We start from the raw sequence: 24,489 nt of genomic DNA on the forward strand, positions 1-24,489 counted from the left end.
GCATAATCCAGTATAATTCCCATTCTCAAGATCCTTAATGTAATCACATCTGCAGAGTCTATTGTGCCATGTAAAGTAACATAATCACAAATTCCAGGGATTAGGACGTGGACCTCTTTGGTGAGGTTGGGGAAAGATGTTATTCTACCTACAGGCCTGTGACCTTTGTGATTTTACATGTAATACAGGAGGAGTGGAGGACGATAGTACTTGGGACCTTAATTAATCTCATTCTCTGCTGGAGCCAAGTAGCAGTTTCCCCGTTTAAACAGGTCCTGCATGCATTCTCCCATCTGACCCTCAGCCATTTTCATTGCTTATCTGTCCCTTAGGCATTTGAGTTTGAGACCGCCTTGTGTAGTCCTAAGAAAGCATGGCTACGGGTTGGATTCAGAGGGCTGTAGGCTGCAGGCTTTTAACCTCTACAGAGCAAGGAGTTATTGAATAAACTGTGAAGCATCTAGGAATTCTTGGCTCTTACGAGGTACCTGTTTGAAAGTAGGACCTGGTACGTGTTTCAGCAGCTCATTGAATGTTGGCTCTTATTTAAGAAAAGCTAGTTTTATCCTGAATTTGCCAAACAGAAATGTGGGGGTGTTTGTTTGTATCACAAAAGGGTTTAGTTTGTTTCTTTAAATAGCCAGCCCTACTACTTTTCTGTGAAGTGTTTTAGTTAGTGGGAAATGTGATTTGCAGAACTTTTCAGAAGCACGTTGTATAAAGTAAGTACCTGCACTGGAAGGTCATCAACTTTCCAGTCTGTTCCCAGCTTCTCTGTAGAGTATGCTGGAGTATAGCCTAGTCCCTTGGCATATTGAGTCTACCTTGGTAGGGATGGATTGTTTATTGTGTGGCTAATTGGAAGGCTGCCTGAAGAGACCTAGTTGATGACTGGTGTCTTCCTACCCCTGTCTATGGTGGTAGAATGTGGAAAGCCAGCCAGGAGCTACAGCTACCGTAAAGTTGATTGGGCGTTCTTCTTTTTCTGTGGCTGATGATATTCATTCTTTTGTTCATTCATTCACCAAACATTTATTTACATATCAGTTATGTACCAGGAATTGTGGTAGACACTAGGAAACTAGAGGTGAGCCCCCCTCCTTCCGTCAAAGAGAGTATGGATGAATAAGATCATAACTGATATTTTGGATATTTTGAAGAAAGGTTCTAGACTAAAGTAGTTGCTTATAAATGGTGAATGGTGGGCGGGGGGAGGAGAACTTTCCTAGACATCTCTGGGCTAAGGAAGAAATGAAAACCACAGTAATAGGCCACTTAGAAACTTAAAACAGTGATGGCACTAAATATAAAACATAGGATGCAGCCAAAGCTGTGCTTGAAAGGAAAGTTTTTAGCTTTAAAATCTTAAAACTTTTAATGAAGAAGAATGGGAAGAAATTAACTGAACAGTCAATTCAAGAAGCTTTAAAAAGAATAATGAAAAAAAGCAGCAGACATTTGTTGAATACTCATGATACGCTAGGCACAGTTCTGAGCATGGACTAGCTTGTTTAATTCTGACAACACCACTGTAATATGGGTATTATTATTATCACCGTCATTTTTCAGAGAGAAAACTGAAACACAGGGAGCTAAGGTAATGTGCCCAAGTACTATAGTTTACAAATGATGAATGCATCCAAACCTGGCCATTTGACTCCAGATACTCCCCACTAATAAGGAATAAAAGTACAAATACAAATAAAAGAAGTAGGACAAGTGAGAGTAAAACTAACAATCAAGTAGGAAAAAAACAATAGAATTGAGAAATATGTCCATGATTTGCTTCTTTAAAATGAAAGAATAATAAAATAGACAACAAGGAAGATGAACCTCTGGAAAAAATAAAAAGAGAGATTCCCTAACAATACAATGTGAAGAAAGCATGAGAAAGGGCACAGCACCATCTCAGATAAGATCATGCAGTTGAAACACACTGAGCAGAACACTATGGATAATTCCAAAGGAAAATATAAACTCCAAAAGTTAGTTTGAGGAGACAGTGAGGGAGAGGTGAAGCTGGTAAAAGCTCCAAATGGGACAGGACTGTCTGCTGTCATCCCTTTTATTCCACATTGTTCTGGAAATTCTTGACATGGAAATATAAGGGGAAAAAAAAGAGGCATATCTATCAGGGAGGAGAAGAGAAAAATGTTATTATTGGGGATAATATCATTCTCTACATGGAAAACTCAATGGAAGCAACTGAAAACCCACAAAAACTATTACAGATTTAAAAAATACTTACAAAATAAATACACTGAAAGTTTATTTCTTTCCTATTTGTAAACGATAACCACTTGGAAAACAAAATGCGAAAAGATTTCAAAAATCATAATAGCGTAGAAAAAGGACCTCTCAGATAATACTAAGTGAGAAATTTGTAGAACTATAGAGAAAATTAAGACTTTATTGGGAGACATAAAATAAAATTTTAACAAAGGGACACCCTGTTCCTGCTAGAAAGACTCATTGTTATGAAAGTGTTAATTACCAAAGTCCCAATAAATTTTTTTTTCTGGGGGTGGGAAATTTACTAAATATAATTCCAATAAAAATTACATCGGTTTATTTATTTGTTTGTTTATTTATGGCTGTGTTGGGTCTTCGTTGCTGCGTGCAGGCTTTCTCTAGTTGCAGCGAGTGGGGGCTACTCTTCATTGTGGTGCAAGGGACTTCTCTTGGCGGTGGCTTCTCTTGTTGCGGAGCACGGGCTCTAGGTGCGTGGGCTTCAGTATTTGTGGCATGTGGGCTCTGTAGTTGTGGCTCGCGGGCTCTAGAGCACAGGCTCAGTAGTGGTGGCGCACGGGCTTAGTTGCTCCGTGGCCTATGGGATCTTCCCGGACCAGGGCTTGAACCTGTGTCTCCTGCATTGGCAGGTGGATTCTTAACCCCTGCACCAGCAGGGAAGTTCCTCCGTCGGTATTTTTAAAAGCTTGATGAACCGATTCTAAAGTTCACTTGGAACTCTCCGTGACTGCCAAGAAAATGTTGAAAATAAGGATAATGAGGGAGGACTTGCCCAACCAAGATATAACATGTTATAAAGGTACTATAATTAAATCCCATATTGCTTTATTATAAGACAGATCAGTGGAACAGAACACAAGGCCCAAAGACAGACCCCAGTGTATATAATTATTTAGCATATAATAAAGTTGGCATTTGAGATCAGTGGAGACGGGATGAATTATTCAGTAAAAGATGCTGGCACAATGGATTACCTATTTGGAAAAAACGGCAAATTAGATTCCCATGTCATTTCAGATAATCAAGAAATTACAGATGATAAAAGAGTTTAAAGTGCAAATGATGCCATATAAAAGTTAAAAAAAAGAATTGTATTTATAGGAATTTGGATCATATGGGAAGGCCTTTTGAAGTGTAGTTGGATTAAGTTTTCTTTGTCCATTTTTTTCTTTTAGTGGTCTGCAAGTTATATATAATACTTCTATCCTTATTTTTATTCCTAATTGTTAACACACATATTCAAACTTATAATGTCCTAAATGCGGTTTCTCAATACCTATAAACTCCTGAGGAATAAGACAAGACTCTTAGCATATTGCAATTTTATAGTCTTTTTCCCAACCCCATCTCTTATGACTTAAGTCTCTCTTCCCCTGCCCCGCTCTTCTTTTTGTTCTCTCTTTCACCACTGTTTGTTATGCCCCATTCATTCATTTTGTTGTTGTTTTGCGGAGTGTATATTCTCTATTACTTCTTTTGTGGGAAGTAAATTTTCCAAGTTCTTATATTCTGGAAATGTATTTATTTTGTACTTTCACTTGAATGCTAGGTTGGCTATGTATGGGGTTTTAGGTTCAAATGACTTTTTCTAAACCTTTGAAGACATTGCTCCATTGTATTCTAGAATTCAAAGTTGCAGACAAGAAATCTGGTGTTAAAATTATTTTTGTTCCTTTGTCAGTAATCTTTCTCCTCTTCTCCTCCTGCCACTGCTGGACACGTGCTCACAATGATCTCAGAGCCTTGAAAATCCTCACCATTAGTTGTTTTTTTCATTCACATCTATTGACACTGGATAGTTTCTTTCAATTTAATGACTCAAATTCTTCTTAATCTTTAGAGGACTTCCTTCTATTTTCTTTAATTACACATTCTTTACTGTTCTCTCTGTTCTTTCCTGAGTATCCTTCTATATGGTTGTTAGAATTTGGGGATCTATCCTACAGTTTTGTATCGTTTCTTTTATTTTTTCTTGCTTTTTTGCAGAATTCAGGGAAAATCACTCAATTTAGACTCCAGTTTGCTAAGTTCCTCTTTAGCTGTCTCCATTCTATATCAGCCCAACCACTGAGTTTCCAATTTGGGCAGTCATATTTTTCATTTCCTGACCTTTGTTTTTCTTTGACTCTTCGTTTTGTTTCAAAATGAAAGTGGGCTTATTTTCCCTGATTATATAATTAATACTCATTGTCAACATTTCAAACAATACAGATGTAAGATTGTAAGTAAAAATAATTTGTAGTCCTACTGCCCAGAGATAACCATCAGTGGCATTTTTTGGCCACTGCTCATGTATTTCTCTCAGCAGTCACAGATATACAGGCACAGAGAGGGACCACCCACCCCCCCGCCCACACACAGCACACACTGTTTGACACAAATGTCTTCCGACAAAGCATATATTATTTATAAAATACAGTAAATACTAAAACAGAAAGGGGAGAAAGCAAAGGAGAAAGCAATTGGCCCCTTTGGAACTCTTGTTTTAAACCATGAGTGTTTAAAATGTTTTTATTACAGAAAATATACATAAAAGTAGAGAGATTAGTATAACGAATCCTTCTGTGTCCATCAGCCAGGGTCAGTAATGACCAGTCGAGACTCATTTTTTTTTTCCCATCTATAACCCTCCCCTTTCTATCTCCTTTATGTCACACTGAATTATTTTGAATAGAATCATCTTATCCATAAAGATTATAGGATGTATTCTTAGAGGTAAGTATTCTTTAACAAAAATAATCATAATACCATTATTACATCAAAAATTATAATTCTCTAATATCAATAACAATGATTCTCCCATACCATCAAAAAGTGAATATATCCACTTTTCTGATTGTCTCATAATTTTAAAAAACTATTAGTTTGTTTAAATTAGGATCCAAACGAGGTCTACATATTACATTTAGTTGATATGTTTCTTAAATCTCTTTGAATGTATGTTTCTCCTCTGCCCTACTACTTTCCTCTTGCAGTTTTCCATTTTTGTTTGTTTGTTTGTTGTTGTTTTGAGCAGTTTTAGGCATTTAGAAAAACTGATAGGAAAATACAGAGTTTCCGTATACTCCCTCAACCCCATTTCCACCCTAGTTCCCCCTGTTATTAACATTTGCAAGTGAAATAAATCAAAAAGAGAAAGAGAAATACCATATGAACTCACTTATATCTGGAATCTAAAACAAAAACCAAACCAAACCAAAACTAAAAAGCAAACTTGTAGATACAGAGAACAGATTGGTGGTTGCCAGAGGTGGGGGTGGGGAGTGAGTGAAATGGGTGAAAGTGGTCAAAATAAAAAGTTCTGGGGATGTAATATATAGAGAGTTGATTATAGTTAATAGTACTGTAGTGTATATTTGAAAGTTGCTAAGAGAGTAGATAAAAGATCTTATTACAAGAAAAAAATTATAACTATTTTTGGTGATGGATGGATGTTGACTTACAGTGATGATCATTTTGCTATGGTCATATATATATATATATATGTGTGTGTGTATATATATATAGGATCATTATGTTGCACACCTGAAACTAATATAATGTTATATCAATTATATCTCAATTAAAAAAATGAAGACATCTATATTCAATATCCTATGGCAAACCATAATGGAAAAGAATATTAACAAAAAAGAATGTAAAAAAAAATGAAATGGCGTGCCTTAGAATCGTTAGGAGTATTAAATGAATTAATATATGTACAGTGCTTGTAAAGAATCTTGCATTAGTGTGGTACATTTGTTACAATTGATGAGCCAATAGTGATACATTGTTATTAATTAAAAGCCATTATTTATACTAGGGTTCACTTTTTGTTTTATATATTCTCTAAATGCAGCCGTCGCTACAGTATCGTCCAGAAGAGGACAGATGCTCTCCTCTCCTCTTCCAGTTTATTTGTTGAGAAAACATCTTGTAGCTTACCACATTCTTCTTATTAAAATTTTGTTTTTTCTCACTGTGGTGTCATTTAAAATGCGTCTGTCACTTGTAGTTGTGGTAAATTGGTAGTTGGATGAAGATTCTTGAACTGATTCAGGTGTGATTATTTTGGCAAGAATACTTCACAGGTGGTAGGATTCTTCATAGCACTTTCATCAGCAGGCAGGTAGTGTCTTTTTCTGATGTTGGCAGCATTGATGATTGTTGCCCAGGTCCATTATATCACTAGTGGTAACCTTGAGGTTTCCTGTCCTGTTTTCATTTACTGAGAATGTCCTTTAGAGAGATTCTGAGCATGGTGCCCATCCTCCAGGAGTCCACAGTCTAGAGTTTATAAAAATAGATTTGAACAACAACAAAAAATAGTTTTATTTTGTATGTATTCTCTAATTGTCCCTCCCCCTAAGTAATATAGTCCCCAAATAGTGGAGCGTTTAACGCATACAAATTCAAACATATGTATGTACACATATGGTTTCAAACTGCTAAAGTAACCATGTAAACATGTAGCCTGTTTCTTCCACTTAGTTGATGGTTGCTCCTGGGTGAGATGCAGGTGTGGGTCCGCCGTTCCTGCTCACTCTTTTTCTACATGCCCTTCACATTATGCATCTCTCTAAGTGTGATTCTAGTGATTAAATGTACATACTTCATAAGCGTTATGGACCTAAACACAAGCCAACAGCTAGCTTCCTGTGGTGCCCGATGTGAAAAACAACATTCTGTTCCAAAAGTAGTGGAAGATCATACAACTTAAGCGATCTTCACTAAAGTGTAATTTTGAGCATATGTGATCTTTTGAACCCTAGTTAACATTACAAGCGAAGTAATTTGCAAGTTGTAACATCCGTGTACCCAAGAATTTGACTTCAATAAAAGACAAGGTGCAGAAGCTGAAGGCATTGTTTATTTTGGTATAAAGCCTTTACTTGTCGGGAAGTCCAGGTTTAACGATTTCTTCCTCTCTTCCCCTCCTTCCCTACTCTCCACTTTCCTTTTCCCCCACTCCTACCCTTATTTTCTCTTTTGCAGTCTGCTGTTTTGTCGTGCACAAGCGGTGCCATGAGTTTGTCACTTTCTCCTGCCCAGGTGCTGACAAGGGTCCAGCCTCCGATGTAAGTAACGGGCCCCGGTCACCTCTCTCTGTCCACAGTCAATGCATCCTTTTGGGTATCTGTGAGTACACTGAGACAGAAAAGTCAGGATGTCATGGTCCTATAGCCTCTGAGACGATTTTCGTTTTAATGGGAAAGAACAAAACAACAAAACATTTTGAGAGGGGTGTGTGACTTCAAGAAACCAGCTAGTTTCCCTACTGTGATTCTGCAAAATGTCTTCATGTTTATGGCTGAGGCATGAGAGTGGTGGGCAGCGGCTAAATTTTTATGGCTACTATAAAAAGGTAGTTAGGATGGTACCTTACAGTGTACTTTTTAGCCCTTTGGTAGGGAATTTTTTGTACTAGGGCCCAAGAATTAGGAAGAAGTGAGCTTATCCTGCTACTGTGTACCCCAGAGTATGATTACTGCTGGTGGGACAAGGGATGCTTCTGGGTAAACCTGGCAATTTTTGTTTTGATCATTATGGATTTATTTTAATATGGATTGGAAAATGTGTCTGGTAATGGTTTTGCATTTATGGTGGGGATAGAAAATTTCCTATCTAGGGAAAGGTAGTTAGGTTAAATAAAAAATAAAGAGACTCAAGGAAAATATTAAGTGAATGGCAGCGTGAGTGCTCTAAGGATATGGCAAAGTCTTGGTGCAAGTTTACCAAAAGTTTGGGGTACCATGTGGATTGCCTACCCAACAGCCATTCCTAACCTCCACTCCTTTTCTGGCAGAGGCCACGTCTCATGCTAAAAGCTGAAGATGCCTGATACTTGTTTTCCCAGGCTCCCTTGCAGCTAGTGAGCGAGCACGTGACCCAATTCTGCTCAGTGGGAACTGCAGGGAAGTCTGGACAGGGCTTCTAGGAAGACTTTCCTTTCTGATAAAGGAAGACACTCCTTACTTTGTTCTGTTGGACATTTTTGTGGGAGGATATAATGCACAGAGTTGTGGCAACCGTTTGAGTCAATGAGGGAGACACGGCTGACATCCTGAGCATGGCAGGGTGGAAGAGTTGAAGGGATCTGGGTCATCGATGACATTGGTGAGCTGCTGAGCCAACGCTGAGTTCTCTTATGCCCAGACTCTGTATGTGAGATAAGAAGCACCTCTTATTGGTAAAGTTTCATTGTTTGCATTATTCCTTTCCATGGAGCTGAAACTGTCCTGCACCTTCCACCATGCACACTCTTCCACTGGCCCAGTCATGAACTGCGTTCAGCGTACCCTCTGTGCGGCTGTCACCCCTGGTTCTCTTATTTTGTTCCTGCTTTGGTTCACCTTCCTGGAATTTTCCCCATTGGCTTTGTCTCCCACTGGTCCTGTCCTGGTCCCTTAGACTTGACAGCTCACCTGAGGTTGCGTGAAGTGGGTGGTGACAACTACCTCTGTTATTGCATATGTTCTTGCTGGCCTTCTGTAAGTGGTCATCTGCCATTTGGCTGCAAATCACGGGCATACCACGCACACTCTAGAGCTAATACTGAAGTGGCTTTGCTTGGAGACTGTGGTACTTGGGTTTAAAAACTCCAGGCAACAGAGAACAACCAAAGCCTTCACAGGCTCGTTTGCAGAGACAAAGATGGGACCATTCTTCATGTTCTCTCAGATCACACTCCCTGACCCTTTTAGTGCAATTCCATCTCTTGTCCCCAGGAAAGCAGGCAGGGAAGATTGGGGGGACAGCATGGCTCCATTATGCAAGCTCTGAATGTTCATGCAGACCAAGGCTTGGTACTCAAAGAGCAGCCAAGAGGATGGTCTTTCCCATATCCTGTCTTTATTCATTGACGTTTTATGTTGCCTAAGATAGAAAGAGCTCAAACTGTTTTATGTGAAAAGGGAAATTTTGGTCCCTGAAACTGAAAAGCTCCAAGGGTAGACTGGCTTCAGACACAGTGAATCAAGGGGCCGAAATGAGGTCTTCAGGAATCTCTTTCTCCATGTCTTGGCCCAGGCTTCCTCTGTCCTGGTTTCTGTTTCAAGAAGATTTTTCTCCTAACGACAGCATGATGGCTGTGGTACCTTTAGTCATAATGTCTTATCAGTGCTGCAGTTCCAGTGACAAGAGCTAAAGTCTCATTGGACCCTGGGTCATATGTAACCAGAGGATGGTTATGCTGATTGGCAGGCCTGGTTATGTGCTTACTCCTGGCGAGGAGGGCCGGTGTGCCTACCCCATGATTTGAGAGTGGGGGAGAGGTGGTCCCTCAGAGGAGAACTAGAGAAGCAGTATTGTGTACTGGTTAAAATCGTAGGCTATGGATGGAGCCTAGACATGTGTAACCTTGGGCAGAGTACTTAACTCCCTTGTGCTTTATATTCCTCAGCTGAAAATGAATAAAACCCTACCATATAACTTTGCTACGAGTATCCAGTGTATACATATAAGACAGTGTCTGGTACGTATGTGAAGATGATAATGACAGTGCTAATGAATTACAGTGAATACATGCTGGGCAGACAGCAAGGACAGATGTCTACCAAATATGTCTGAAGAATGAATGGGTCCTCTGCCTGCCACCTGGCAGTTGTCCTTCCTAGGAGTGTGTAGGCGCCATAAGTTGTAGGAGACCCTGCTCTTTGTGAATGGAGCCATGCAGCCGTTCATTGCCTCGGGCATGGGGAGAGCAGGCAGTACTGCCTGCAGCCAGCATGCATAGGATTTGGCAGCCTACCTGAAATGATTCTATCTCTGGACACAGTTCCAAGAAGGCAGGTTGGCACTGAGGATGATGAATTGGTCCAGACTCCTGAACTGACTTGACTTGGTTCATTGACCTTTTTCTGTCCATGGGTGGAGACATGATTAGAGATCTGGCCACACCTACTTGCCAACCTGGCCAGGCTCTCTGAGGTATGGAGGAGTGCCTTCCTCCTTTGTGACCTTGGAGGGGCTGGCATGCAGCAGGCTCATGGAGTAGAAAAGCACAGTCTCCATCCGTGAACAAGGAATGTGCTAGGTTTTGTCCTCTACGTTCTGCTATTCCAAGTCCAGTCTGAGTCAGGGAATATTCTGGATATTAGTAGATCTTTGTGTGGCTGGCATCCTTCTAGGTCTCCATCATGTCATATTAGGCTACCTGAGGGAATTTTATGAATCAGACTTTGTCCCAGTGAACCCAGCTACTGACCCAACCATTCAGTGCCCATGGGAACAGGCAATACATATGGGCACCCACCACTGGGGGACCTCAAAACACAGCAGAGTTCCTGGATGGTACTTCTGGTCATCTGTAGGCATCTTCCTTGTTCTTGGTCTCATCTGCTTGGAAACGCTCAATCCTGCTGTCTCTTCGACCTCTCAGGGAGACCAAGTCTCTGGTATTGCCGTAAGCATTACATATGGACATTACAGTTACCCAGCACTTAGAATACTGACCACATACACAGTGTCCTGAGAGATCTTCTCAGAACAAGAAAGAGAGGACTTGTCTCTGAGGGCTGGGACTAGGATGAGTCAAGTGAGGTACTTGTCTTGGGCACAAAAATTAAGGGATTCTTGCTTGTGTCTGTGGATGTCTGGTGGCTGGTTGATCTAGGATGGCCCCATTCACATGACTGTCAGTGAGCCGGTTGGTGGCCTGGGTGCCTTGGCTGTCCTCCACATGGCCTCTCATCCTCCAGCTGGCCAGCTCTGCCTTGTTCACGTGAGGTTTCAGGGTTCCAAGAGTCCCAGTGCATCAGTGCTTTTTCAGCCTATGCACCATGTTTGATAATGTACCACTGGATCAAGTAGTCTCATGGTCAAGTCCAAATTCAAGTGGTAAAGAAATAGACTTCACTCTTCATTGAGGGGAAAGAATCTCTGGTCAAAATACTGAAGGTCCTATTGACCCAGGGGACCACTGTGGAACAGAATCCCTGGAGGCCATCACACTGGACTTCAGAAAAGACCTGTGGGTCTCACTGTATTTCAGAGTCACAGATGACCTCAGTAGGAGAACAGACCTCATTTATTGCCTGCCCCAGGTCCCTGGCTGACTTAGTGCCCTCCAGCTACAAATGGGACTTGGGCAATTTAAGGATCATGCCCAGAGACAATGGTGGTTAAGAGTGTGGATTCTGAAGTCAGTCATACCTGAGTTCAGGTCCTGACTCTGCCAGTTACTCATGAGGTGACCTTGGGTGTGTCATTTTCCTTCTCTGTGGCTCAGTTTCCTTATCCATAAACTGGGATATTAGTACCAACCACATAGATTTGTTGTAATAAGTTTTAAGAAATCCTTAAAATGAATAAGAGTTAACTACAACCACAACAAAAGGATTAACAGCAAATGGATTAAAGAGTCATTGCATGAAAGTGTTAAGCACAAGTGTCCTTGCAAGCCCCTGGTGCAGGTAGCTGAGGGCATTCCCATTGCCTCTACTTACCTCCTTAGTCAGGGATATACTGATAATTCTGTCCATGCCTCCACTCAGATCATTCCCTTAGGACGTAATGACTGTTTCCATTTCCATTACTTTACACAAAACCTCAAATTCTATCATGCAATGCTGAGAAAAGAACCTAGACTTTGGAGCCAGAAAAAACTCAGTGTCAAAATCCAGTGCTGACACTTACAGCTCCATTGATCTTGGTAAAATAATTTCAGTTCTGTGACCCTTAGTTTATATCTTTAAAATGGGGAAAGTAGTACGTATGCCATAGTTTTTTTTTTGGTGAGCATTCAATGAGAGTCTGCTTGAACCACGTCCAGAATAGTGTCTGGCACAAAGAAGGCACTCAGTAAATGGTTTCTAAATTATTATTAATCCTTGGAGGAGTCTCTCCTACTCAAGAAGGGGGATGCAGGACCTGCCAAGGAATAATAGGTAATAACAATAGCTGACTTTGCTGAGCAGAGGCTCTGTGCCAGGCAGTACAAAAGTACGAAAGGACTCTTGAGCTGGTTTGTCTGAAGATAATGTCTTCAACATTTTATGGTTTTAGAAATAATAATTTCTTATCATGCATATCAAGGTACTGAATAAAACTCACTGTTATGCCCTGTGCCCTCCTGATTCCATCACTAAATCAGTCAGTGAAAGACACGGGCAGTAATGTTGAGTGTATCCTTTTGTGTTTCTTAATCAAGTCTTATTTTATGAAGAAATATATTAAAAATGATAAATCATGTGTTAGATGTTGAAGATTTAATAAAAGGGAAATAAAAGAAAATTCTAAAAGAATGTTAGATTTATACATTAAAAAGAATATGCATATAAATGCTAATGGGCTTGAAAATCTGGTTGCAATGGATGATTTTCTAGGAAATTTTAAATTGGCAATTTTGTCTCAAGAAGAAATTGAAAACCATAACAGGAGAATAATCAAGAGAGAAATGAGAACATTGCCCAAGAAGCTTTTCTTCTCCCAGAGCTCCAGAATAATAGGCTTCATGGGTAAATTATTTTAAACTTTAGAAGAATATGAAGGATTTCTCTTCATTTTATTTTATTTTATTTTGATTTTCATAACAGTGAGCCTTAAAATATCTTTATGTTTCTTTATTTTTGACATGCTTTACTTTTTTAATTGAAGTATATTTTGATGTACAATATTATGTAAGTTACAGGTATATAATATAGTGATTCACAATTTTAAAGGTTATGCTCCATTTATAGTTATTATAAAATATTGACTATATTCCCCTTGTTGTACAATATATCCTTGTGGCTTATTTTATACCTAATCTGTTCATTTTAAATTGTATCAAATTACAGAGAAAAAGTAAACCTTCACAATTTTAAAAATTGAAAATGAGATAAATCCAACTCAAATCAGCACTAGGAAAAGAGATCAGCTCATGGGAAGGACATTGAGAAGGAGTAAGAGCTTCAGGGACAAGGGCCTCAGACACTGGAACTGAGGAGCCAATACTTGCAAGATGTTTTCTCATTATCAGCTGTATCAGTTAGCTTTGCTGTGTAACAGACCATTCCAAAGTTTAGTGGCTTCAAACAATAATCATTTATTATTTCTCATGATTCTGTGGGCTGCTTTGGCCATCCTTCTGATCTGGGTCTCTTCAGCTGATCACTGCTGAGCTCTCTCATGTGTTTGGTCAGCTAGTGACTTGGCTGGTGCAGGATCACCTCGGATAGCTTCAGGAGCACGACTGACACTTGGCAGCCTGTTGTCTGGTACTCTTCATTCCTCCTCCACGTGATCTCTTTTCCTCCCAGTAGGCAGGTTTAGGCTCTTTCACACACTGGTCTCAGGGTTCCAAGCACAGCAAGAGAGGGAAATCCCCAAAGCACAGGTGTTTTTCAAGCTTTTATTTGTGTCACAGTGGTTATGGCCAAGAACAGACTCAGAGGTGGAGAAACAGACTTCACCTCTGGATAGGAGGGCCTGTAGTCGCACTGCAGAGATGCGTGCAGGAGGGGGAGGTTTGTGGCCACTTTGTCGTCTACCACACTGGCCCTCGCCTGCTGTACCAGCTGTCTCATTTGTCCTTCCAGATCCTCTTTGCTTTCTCCCTGAGAGACTGACCTGTAAGGGCTGCATCCGTTGGGGTTCCCTTACCCTCTAGCTCAAGGGGAGCACTGATAGGAGATTGGAGGGTGAGCCCAGGGTAGTTATCATGAGGTCTTCTTCGCTTTACTCTTTGAAGGTCGCGGCTCCTCTAAAGGCAGCTATCTCTACACAATTCTCTCCTTTTGGGTTCCAGGAACTACTCTCTTCCCTTGTCCCTTTGCTCTTAATTGCCCCCAGTTACTACATTCTCCCTCATGGTTTCTCAACACCATGCCCACACCTTTCTAAATAGTCCTTTCAGGAAACCTGCCTTAAACTCTCTAATTTCAGTATGCCATTTGTTTCCTGCTGGGACCCTGACTGATTTGTCCTTGTCTCATTTGTGCCTACTGTAGACAGGACATGTCTGTAAGTATGTCTGTCAGCCTGGTTGTAGTTGACCCCAGGGAAAGATGGAAACCCTAGAGGAAGAAGTGGGCTTCTTTCTTCCTGCCTTCATAATCAGTCTCAGGAAAGGGTTCTGATTGGTTGGTCCTCAGTTGTTAAGGGAATGAACTCTTTACAGTTTATCAAGCCTGGATCACGTGGCATCCCTACGGCTCAGAGAGCAATGTATGTTATAAGAAGAGGGGATGGGAAACTTTGAGGAGCAGACAAAATCAGTAGCTATCACAGTTTATTATTATAAGCTACCTTCACCATGGTAACCAGCATAACCCAATAAAGTTGGCATAAAAAACTAAACTAGGGACTTCCCTGGTGGTCCAGTGGGTAAGCCTCTTTGCTCCCAATGCAGGGGGCCCAGGTTTGATCCCTGGTCGGGGAACTAGATCCCACATGCTGCCACTAAGAGTTCGCATGCTGCAACTAAACATGCCGCAACAAAGATCCTGCGTGCGGCCACTAAGACCCAGCACAGCCAAATTAATTAATTAAAACAAAACTAAACTATAGTAAACTTAGAGTCTAAATTTAAAGATCCTAAATAAAATATTTAATACTATTTAATTCTTGGCATAGACATATTGGTTCAAATAGACTTCTTTTAGTGTGAAAGAAGCAATCTAGAGATAAAAATAACAAAGAACATTTTGGTCAATATAACAAAATATAAAGACAAAGATAAAAATTAGCCAGCAAGGAACTGTGAAATCTAGAAAGTGTACATTTCAGTTTATTTCAGTTACCTAACCCAATGTAAATGGATTGAAATTCTCTACTAAAAGGAAAAGACTTATCAGACTGGATAAATGTATAATTCTAGGCATTGTACAAGAGAAACTTATTAGGTTAAAAATAAAAGAGGCAGGGCTTCCCTGGTGGCACAGTGGTTGAGAGTCCGCCTGCCGATGCAGGGGACACGGGTTCGTGCCCCGGTCCAGGAAGATCCCACATGCTGCGGAGTGGCTGGGCCTGTGAGCCATGCCCGCTGAGCCTGTGCGTCCGGAGCCTGTGCTCCGTAATGGGAGAGGCCACAACAGTGAGAGGCCCGCGTACTGCAAAAAAGAAAATAAATAGAAGAGGCAAAGATATACCCCCAAAACACACATGCATATAAAACAGGGCCTTAATAACAATGTCAAAAGAAATAAGACTCAAAGTAAAAAGCATAAACAGGAGGAAGAGGGGAAAAGATTAGACTAATTTACACACTCACCAGTGTGTGTAAATTAGTCTAATCTTTCTCCAGAGAATATTACCAATATGTACCAAAAGTGTTAGTGAACTTTTTGGCTTAAGAATTTCTACTAAGGAATTATTTAAGAATATGTGTATATATTTAGCTAAATTGATATTCATTGTCTCAGTATTTAATACTAATGAAAAATTGGAAACAACCTGAATGACTGCCAGTTAGAGTTTTTGTAAGTAAAACATATCCATGTGATGGGATGTTGTACAGTGATTAAAATGTCACAGTGTCTGGGGTAACGGAAATGTCCTATGTCTTGATTGGGATGGTGCCTAGCCAGGTGCACACATTTTTCAAAACTCATGAAACAGTCTGCTTAAAATCTGTACATTACTGTATGTCAATTATACTTCAGTAAAAGTCACAGTGATTCAAATGCTATTGGCATGGGACTATATAGTCATTATGAATGAAGAAAGCAGACAACAGAGGACATGTATGGTATGATATATCAAGAGATATACAAAAAACACACACATGTAGAAAAACACAAGACCACGTTTCCTAAACACATTTTGGTGGCCACTTGTCAGTTCTGCTCAATGTTTTATCCCAGATTGCTGCCTGCAGAACTCTGAAGGTCACTTTGGGGGCTTCTGTAACTGGTTTCTACAAGACAGTCTTGTTTTTCGTTCCACTTCACCTCCAGCATGGAGTCAGCCTTCCCGCTTAATTTGGTTAAAGTCAAACCTGAGCGAAGGCTTGGGTATAACTGTAAGCAATTATAGTTGCTTCTAGATGTGGTTAGTCTTTTTTTTTTTTGGCCACAAAGCATGCGGGATCTTAGTTCCCCAAGCAGAGATAGAACCCGCACCCCCTGCAGTGGAAGTGCAGAGTCTTAACCATTGGGCCGCCAGGGAAGTCCCTAGATGTGGTTACTCTTAATATATTCCATCAGCTGGGAACCAGCTTAGTCCTCCAAATGGGAATCTTCAGGTGTTCTTGGTAAGATTCTGGCCCCTGTTGGCCAGTTCACCTTTGGCCCCAGAGGAGGGAAGTCCTAGCTCTGCCAATCCAGGCCCCACCCATTTCCTGCCTGAGCACTAGTGGCAGTAGGACATCCCTATCATCAGAGAAAGGGCCCCCCTCCTCTTACATGGCATTGTCTGGTCTCCTTGGCTCAGAAAAAGCAACATAACAGTCAACTGCACTCTTCTCAAAGCCTGGGTTGTTTAGTCTTTCATAACCCCAAGCGGGGACACCCCACAGTTCAGTTCTGATGATGCTCTAAGACTGTCTGGCTCCTTCCAGGAGGTGAAGCAACAGTTAAGGTTGAATATCCCTCTTGGCATCATGGTAAGATCTCATCGTCACCGGAGGGCAAAACTCTCAAGGATAAATAATATTAGGGGCAAATCAGCCTAAACAGTACAGATACACACACACACGCACACACGCACACGCACGCACATGCACACACGCACACAGTCTCTCTCATTTATCTTTTACCTATCTAAATCTGGCAGTGCGCCAGGACTATTATTTACTACTAAACACTGCAGTCTATAACTTCTACATTCACAACAAAAGTGCTCAAGAACCAGGTGTATGTTCCAAAGGGCAAAAGGACACCTTACAAGGGAGCTGGATGCCCTCTGAGGGTTGGCCTGGATAGTTCAGAGGCTAGGCTGTCATTAAACATTTAAAGAGCTACTGTATAGATTTTTGGTAGCTTCAAAGGACAGCATCAGGACTGAGGACCATCTGTGCAGGCTAAGGAAGAACAGCCCAAACTGACCGCCTGGTTCCTGTATACGGATATTAGCTCCCCTCCCAGTAGAGCAAAGACCAGTTGTCACGGATGCTGTAGAGGTGATATCTGTGGTAGGTGTGGGTTTCCTCCCAAGTTGGTTATTCTTTTACTAATTAGTGTTGTTTGGTTGCATGCAACAGAAACCACCTTGAGTTAGTTAGCTTGTTATAAAGAAATTTATTGAAAAGGGTATAATGTACTTTAGAGAATTGGAAGAAACCTTCCCAAACAACCAGACCAGTTGTATTTGATTTTGGTTCTTGTGTTGTTTTGGCCCTAAATTCAAATTCTGGAAGGAGGGACACTATGTGGTGAAGCTTAAGTTACCTAACCAGCCCTTGGTTGGGACTTGAAAGTGTTCCCTCTTTAGGGAACTAAATACAGTGGGGGTGGGATGGCTTTTTGATGGAGAATTGAGGCTCTGCTAACCCCAAAAGGAGACAGAGATATTTGCAGATCAAAACAACACATGTCCACTACCATTTCTGAATGCTACTTTGCAGAGTACAGACAGGTTGAATGATTAAGGATTATTTTGATAGCCTGTTAAGAACAGACCTCACCTGAAGAGCTACAGACAAGGGTCTGGGGGTCTGTATTTTGAAGTCCTTTGGGTAATTCTGCAGGGGAGCCAAGTTTGGAAACCAGCAAAAGGTCCTATAGTAGGGTGGTTCTGAAACCAGAATGGTGGGGTTTGAATTCCAGGTTTGCCACTACCTAGCTGAATAATCTTGGGCGAGTTACCCAACCTCTCTGCCTCAGTTTCCTCTTCTGTAAGAAGAGGATAAAATAGCACCCTCCTAACAGGGTTCAGGTGAGGATTAAATGAGTTAATCCATGTTAAGGGCTTCTTCTTGTGCCTGGCACATAGTAAGTGCTAATTAATATTGTTACCACCAATGGTTCTTCCGAATCTTAGACGGTGAGTTTCAAAAGTCTAGCCTTATTTTTGGCATGCCATCTTGCTTGTCACAAAATGGAAATACAAAGGCACCTCCCATGGGCTGGTCGGGGCAAAAGTCTAATAAAAATGATGGTAATGTGGTAAAATGCAGTTCTTTGACTCTGAAATGAACTCCACTGGATTCTTCTGCCCCCATTTGCCATGTGCCACTGATGGCATCCACAGTGCAGAATGAACATGTAAAGGTCAGAATGAATTGCTTCTCAACGGCCCTCTGTCCCTCACTGTCACAAAGACACAGAGCTTCATGCTGTGGAGGAAGAAGCAAATCCACGGTGTGCAGCATCTGGGGAATGGAAACCAACTGTTTCTCCCGTGCACAAAGAGGACAGGTGGTGGGACTAAATGAGGTGGGGATGTCCTGTCTTATGAGTTATTTTGGCTTCTCCTGGTTGTGGGGTAGGACCAGCCTCAGAGCCTGATAAAGGGAATTTCCCAGAAGACCTCAGCCTGTGGAGGCTGCAGAATTGGGGGAAATAGAGAAATCAAAGGCAGATGACCCTGGAGAGAGGCAGCCTGGAGGGATGTGAAAGGAGCTGGTCCTGGAGTCAGAAGGCCCGTCACCCCCCAACTTCAGTGGTCTGGGATGCTAGGATGTCCAAGTATTTTACTTAAATAATAATATCTAAGAACCAGCATTCATAGATATGATTCTGTTTTAAGCACTTTACATGTAATAGCTCTTTATTCTTCATTACACTCTATGAGGTGATTACCGTTGTTATCAATCTCATTTTACAGGTAAGGAAACTGAGGCTCTCAGAGACTGAGGGACCTGCCCAGGGTTCCATGACCAGTGAGTGGTTGAGCCAGGATTCACACCCAGGCACTCTGGCCCGGGTCTGTGCGCTTATCCAGCACCCCAAACTGCTTTGTTACTTCAACCCTGTTCACCTGGAAAATCTAACTGAAGCAGACAACCCTTTTCTCTGAGAACTGCCTCCCCAGATCTGTGCTCCCAGAGGCTGTCTGAACCCATGGCCTCGGCTCCGCTGGGTCCAGATACATGTGGACATCTGCCCCAAACTGGACCAATCAGACTCCCTCTTCTAAGAATTTAGAATTTGGGTTCAAAGGTGCTGCCTTTAGTCTGGGCTGGTCATATAGTTTTTGAAAACCGTTTATTATACATGAAAAGTGTCCATCTTGATGAATTCTCACACAGCAAACATTTCTCTGTAACCAGAACCCCAGAAGCCCTTCTATACTCCCTTGTAATCCCTACACCTCCAAACCCTTTCATCAGGGTAACAAGTACCCAGGCCAACAGCCATTTGCTTGCTTTATTTTACTGAACTATTTTATTTTATTTTGGAAAGAACACTTAACATGAGATCTACCCTCTTAATACACTTTTAAGTGTATGATACAGTATTGTTGATTGTAGATGCAAAGTTGTACAGATCTCTAGAGCTCACTCATTTTTTTTTTTTTAATGTTTCTTTTGGCTGCACTGCATGGCATGTAGGATCTTAGTTCCCCACCAGGGATTGAACCTGCGCCCCCTGCAGTGGAAGTGCGGAGTCGCTGGACCACCAAGGAAGTCCCTAGAGCTTACTCATCTTGAAACTGAACTTTATGCCCATTGATTAGTAACTCCCCGTTCCCCTCCTCACCCCAGCTTTTAGCACTCATCATTCCACTCTTTGATTCTATGATATGACTATTTTAGATACCTCATATGATTGGAATTATGCAATATTTGTCTTTCTGTGTCTGGCTTATTTCATCCCATGTTGCAGAATTTCTTTCTTTATTAAGCCTGAATAATAGTCCATTGTATGTATATACCACGTTTTCTTTATCTATTCCTCTGCTGGTGGACATTGAGGTTGTTTCCTCACCATTGTGAATAATGCTGCAGTGAACATAGGAGTGCTAAAGTCTCTCAAAGATCCTAATTTCAATTATTTTGGATAAATACCCAGAAGCGGAATTGCTGGATCATATAGTAGTTCTATTTTTTACTTTTTGAGGAACCTCCAAATGATCTAAGGACTTGGGTAGACATTCATCCGAAGACATACAAGTGAGCAACATGTGTATGAAAAAATGCTCAGTAATCATCAGAAAATGCAAATCAAACCCACAGTGAGACCTCACACCTGGCAGGCTGGCTATTATCAAAACAAAGTCCAGTGACAACAAATGTTGGTGAGGATGTAGAGAAGCCCTTGCTCACCCTTGGTGGGAATGCAAAATAGTGCAGCCACTATAGAAAAGAGAGTGCCTGCTTTGGACGCTATGCAAATGGAATTGTACAGGAGACCCTCCCTAGTGTCTGGCTGCCTTCCTCAATGTTTTGTTTGTGGCCACCTGACTTTGAAAGGATGCATGGTATTCCATTTGTCAGGAGGTCTGACTTCAAAGCCAGCCAGGACCAGGCAGTAAATGAGTGCTAACAGGGAGTATCCATCTGGGGTGTGTGCACGCTGTCCGAAAGGGGCAGGCATTACTCAGCTTTCTATTTAAAAAAATCTCCTGTTCTTTAAAGGACCAAGATCCAGATTTTCCAATTTTTCAGGAGATGCCTGAATCCCCCAAATGTGGATGCTGACAAATAATTCGAGAATTACATGTGTGGTATATTTAAAAAATATTTTTGCGCTGGATTCATTCTGTGTACCACCAGTTTATAACCTCTGGTGGTACACAGTCAGTGGAAGGTCGTGTCTCCGCCCCGTGCTCTCTCACCCCCACTGCCGCCCCGGCCAATGAAGGGAGAGGGAAAATACAGATTTAGTCAAATCAGCCTTCTTTGGGGAATATGGAGGGTGCAACAGTCCAAGGCAGGGAGCTTCAAAAGTATGCAGAGGGCCCTTTTCTCTGGCCATGTGGTTGAGCTGTAAATTGACAGGGGCAGACCCCTGATTAGGAAGCAGCTGCTGCAGCGCCCCCTGCTGTCCTTGCACTCTGTGTCTAGTGGGAACTGCAGGGGGTCCGGTAGTCACTTGCTTCACCTGCAGTCTTCAATGGGGTCATTCATTATTCCACATGTTTTTCAAGTGCCTGCTGCTGCCAGGGACAGCAAGGTGAGGATTCAACTCGACTTTTCTATGTTTGCTCAGTTGCCCCCCACCCCCCATCAGACCTTGCATTCTTCATTCTTTTAAATAAGGAGAACCAGGCCAGGCTGCCCTTCTCTCAATTCAAGTCTCACCTTTGCTATATATTGAAAAACATTTCAAGAGGTTTTGTCACTTACTTGGCACCTTTCCCTGATTTCTGGGCTGAAATAGATTCTCCTATTTTTAAACAATTCCTTCTGGTACTTTCAGTGGTAGTTTGGAGGTGAGGGCAGAGTGAAATGTTCAGGCTCAGGTGCCTGGTCTTGCTTGTTGATTAAAAGTATGGACTCTGGAGCCGGCCTGCCTGGGTTCAAATCTTGGCTCTGCTACTTACTGGCTGCGCGACTTTGGATAAGTCAGTTAACCTCTTTGTGCCCCAGTTTCTTCATTTTCAAGATGAGGATGACACTCTATCTACTTTCTAGGGATGTTGTATGAAATAAGCTAGTTTATGCAAAGAGCTTAAAACAGTGTCTTGGGCTTCCCTGGTGGCGCAGTGGTTGAGAGTCCGCCTGCCGATGCAGGGGACACGGGTTCGTGCCCCGGTCCGGGAAGATCCCACATGCCGCGGAACGGCTGGGCCCGTGAGCCATGGCCGCTGAGCCTGCACGTCTGGAGCCTGTGCTCCGCGGTGGGAGAGGCTGCAACAGTGAGAGGCCCGCGTACCGCAAAACGAAAACAAAAACAAAAACAGTGTCTTGCGTGTTATGTGTTTGCGTGACTCAGAATCTTGGACGTGTTATTGCCTTCAAACTCAGCCTTTAGGTTCTGGCTCTGCTCCTTAATTCTGCATCTCAGCCCTTCCTCGAGCAACTGTCTGTCTTTGATCCTCTTTACCCCTTAACTGTGAATCTCCAAAATTCTACTGAGCACGGGTCAATTCTTGGGACCTCTCCTGTGTTCCCAGACTTTCCCCACCTTAATATTCTCTCCATTACCGACTCCTGTTGTACCTCCTGAATAATTATAGCTAACATTTACAGGTGTACCTTGGAGATATTGTAGGTTAGGTTCCAAACCACTGCAATAATGCGAATATCACACGGATTTTTTTTTAAAGGTTTATTTATTTATTTATTTATTTTCAGCTGTGTTGGGTCTTAGTTGTGGCACGCAGGATCTTCGTTGAGGCATGCAGGCTCTTTGTTGTGGCGCGCGGGCTTCTCTCTAGTTGTGGCATGCAGGTTTTCTCTTCTCTAGTTGTGGTGCACAGGCTCCAGGGTGCGTGGGCTCTGTAGTTTGCGGCACACGGCCTCTCTTGTTGAGGCGCGCAGGCTCAGTAGTTGTGGCGCACGGGCTTAGTTGCCTCGCGGCACGTGGGATCTTAGTTCCCTGACCAGGGATCGAACCTGCGTCCCCTGCACTGGAAGGCGGATTCTTTACCACTGGACCACCAGGGAAGTCCCCACATGGATTTTTTGATTTCCCACTGAATATAGAAACTATATTCACACTATACTGTATTCTATTAAGTATGCAGTAGCATTATGTCTAAACAACAATGTACATATCTTAATTTTAGAATATGTTATTGCTAAAAAACGCTAGCTATCATGTGAGCCTTCAGTGAGTCATAACCTTTTTGTTGGTGGAGGGTTTGAAATATCTCAAGAATTACCAAAATGTGACATAAAGACAGGAAGTGAGCAAATGCTGTTGGGAAAATGGCACGGATAGACTCGGTTGACACAGAGTTACCACAAACCTTCGATTTGTAAGAAACTCAATACTTTTTCGGTGTAATAAAGCGAAGCGCAAGTGTGTGCCTGCAGTAGCACCTGTCATATGTCAGGTTCTGTTCTAAGTGACTTACATACACTAACTCATTGAGTCCTCACCCCGTGAGAAAGGTGCTATTTGTATGCCCATTTTATAGAGGGCGAACCTGAGGCAGAGAAGTCTTCTGACTTGCCAGGTCACATGACGAATAAGCAGATCTGAACATGGATTTGAACTTGGTCTGGCTCTAGAGTCTGCTCTTCAAAATGATACGCGTGACCCAGTCCTCTCCATCCCCACAGCCAGGACCTTAGTCCAGGCTCCACCCACCCTCCCTGGACCAGTAAGTAGTATCTTGTCCTGATTCCCTGATTCCTCTCTGTCTCATCAGCCTGTCATTTCCGTATTGCTGTGGAGTCATTTTTCCAAAGACCAGATGTGATCTTGTCATCATCCTTGCTGAAAACGCGTCAGCGGCTTCCCATTGTTTTTGAGGCAAAGTTGATTCTCTGATGTGGCCTATTAACAGGGTCCTCATACATCTTCCTCTGTCAAGCTTACTCATAAACACACCTGCTTATTCTGTTGCATTGGAATCTCAAAGGATCTGTGGCCCCTGCCATTCCCGCCATTCTCACAAGAGTCCCCTTTGGAAGACATATGATATGGCCGCCCTACTCATAGGCCCTGCATATGCTGTGGCCCTGTCCGTCCCTCCAGCCTCTTCCTGACCCCTCACTCCTCACCCCTGAGCTTCCTTCCTTCAGTCTCTTGTCCTCCCTAACAGCTCTCCCACCACTAGGCATTTGCCTTGCTCTTACCTCTACCAGCTACTTCTTGTCTCTTCTTGCCCTTGCACTCAGTGAGTCTCAGGCCTGGTTGCATGTTTGAATCATCTGCAGAGCTTTATAACCGAATACTGGTGCCTGGGCCCACTGCAGACAAATGAAGTTAGAATCTCTGTTGATTCAAAGTCTCCCAGTTGATTTTAATGTGTGTTAAGGTTAAAAACCCTGGTTGACTTGTACTCATCCTCTAGGCCACAGCTCACCTCCTCAGGGAAGCCCTCCCTGACCTCCCTGACCAGGTCTCTTCCTCCTATTTTGCACTCTTATAGCCCCACATACCTCTCCTTGCTGTCACACATCATAGGGTCACTTAACATTTATTTATGGGACGACAGAGCCTAGAATCTGGGTCCAAGTCACCAGCTGTGTGACCTTGAACAAGTTACTTAACTTCTCTGTGCCTCAGTTTTCTCCCCTGTAAAATGAGGATAATAAACCTATTGTACAGGGTCAGTGAGGGTCAAATGAGTTAATTATATGTAAAGCTCTTAGAAGAGTGCCTGGCATATGTTAGCTGTTACAGTAAGTCCCCTACATATGAACCTTCAAGTTGTGAACTGTCAAAGATTCGAATGTGTGTTCGCATGTCCAATCATTAACTTAGTTCACGTGTCTGGCATACATTGTCACGTGCGTGCATCCTCTACAAGTGGTTGTGCTTTTGTGTACTTTACTTTACA

The 24,489-nt window shown here is 42.1% G+C and overlaps 1 protein-coding gene across 2 annotated transcripts in view; it reads left to right on the forward strand.

The window, feature by feature from the left end:
* PRKCB (protein kinase C beta) overlaps nucleotides 1–24,489 on the forward strand; it is a 311,182-nt gene that overhangs the window by 123,659 nt on the left and 163,034 nt on the right. For both annotated transcript variants that reach the window (XM_060122196.1, XM_060122195.1), the window contains exon 3: nucleotides 7,225–7,307. In XM_060122196.1, the coding sequence (XP_059978179.1) occupies nucleotides 7,225–7,307 (83 nt within the window). The remainder of the gene's footprint in view (nucleotides 1–7,224; nucleotides 7,308–24,489) is intronic.

Source organism: Lagenorhynchus albirostris, chromosome 15 (assembly GCF_949774975.1).
Source record: "Lagenorhynchus albirostris chromosome 15, mLagAlb1.1, whole genome shotgun sequence".
Classification (NCBI taxonomy): domain Eukaryota; kingdom Metazoa; phylum Chordata; class Mammalia; order Artiodactyla; family Delphinidae; genus Lagenorhynchus; species Lagenorhynchus albirostris.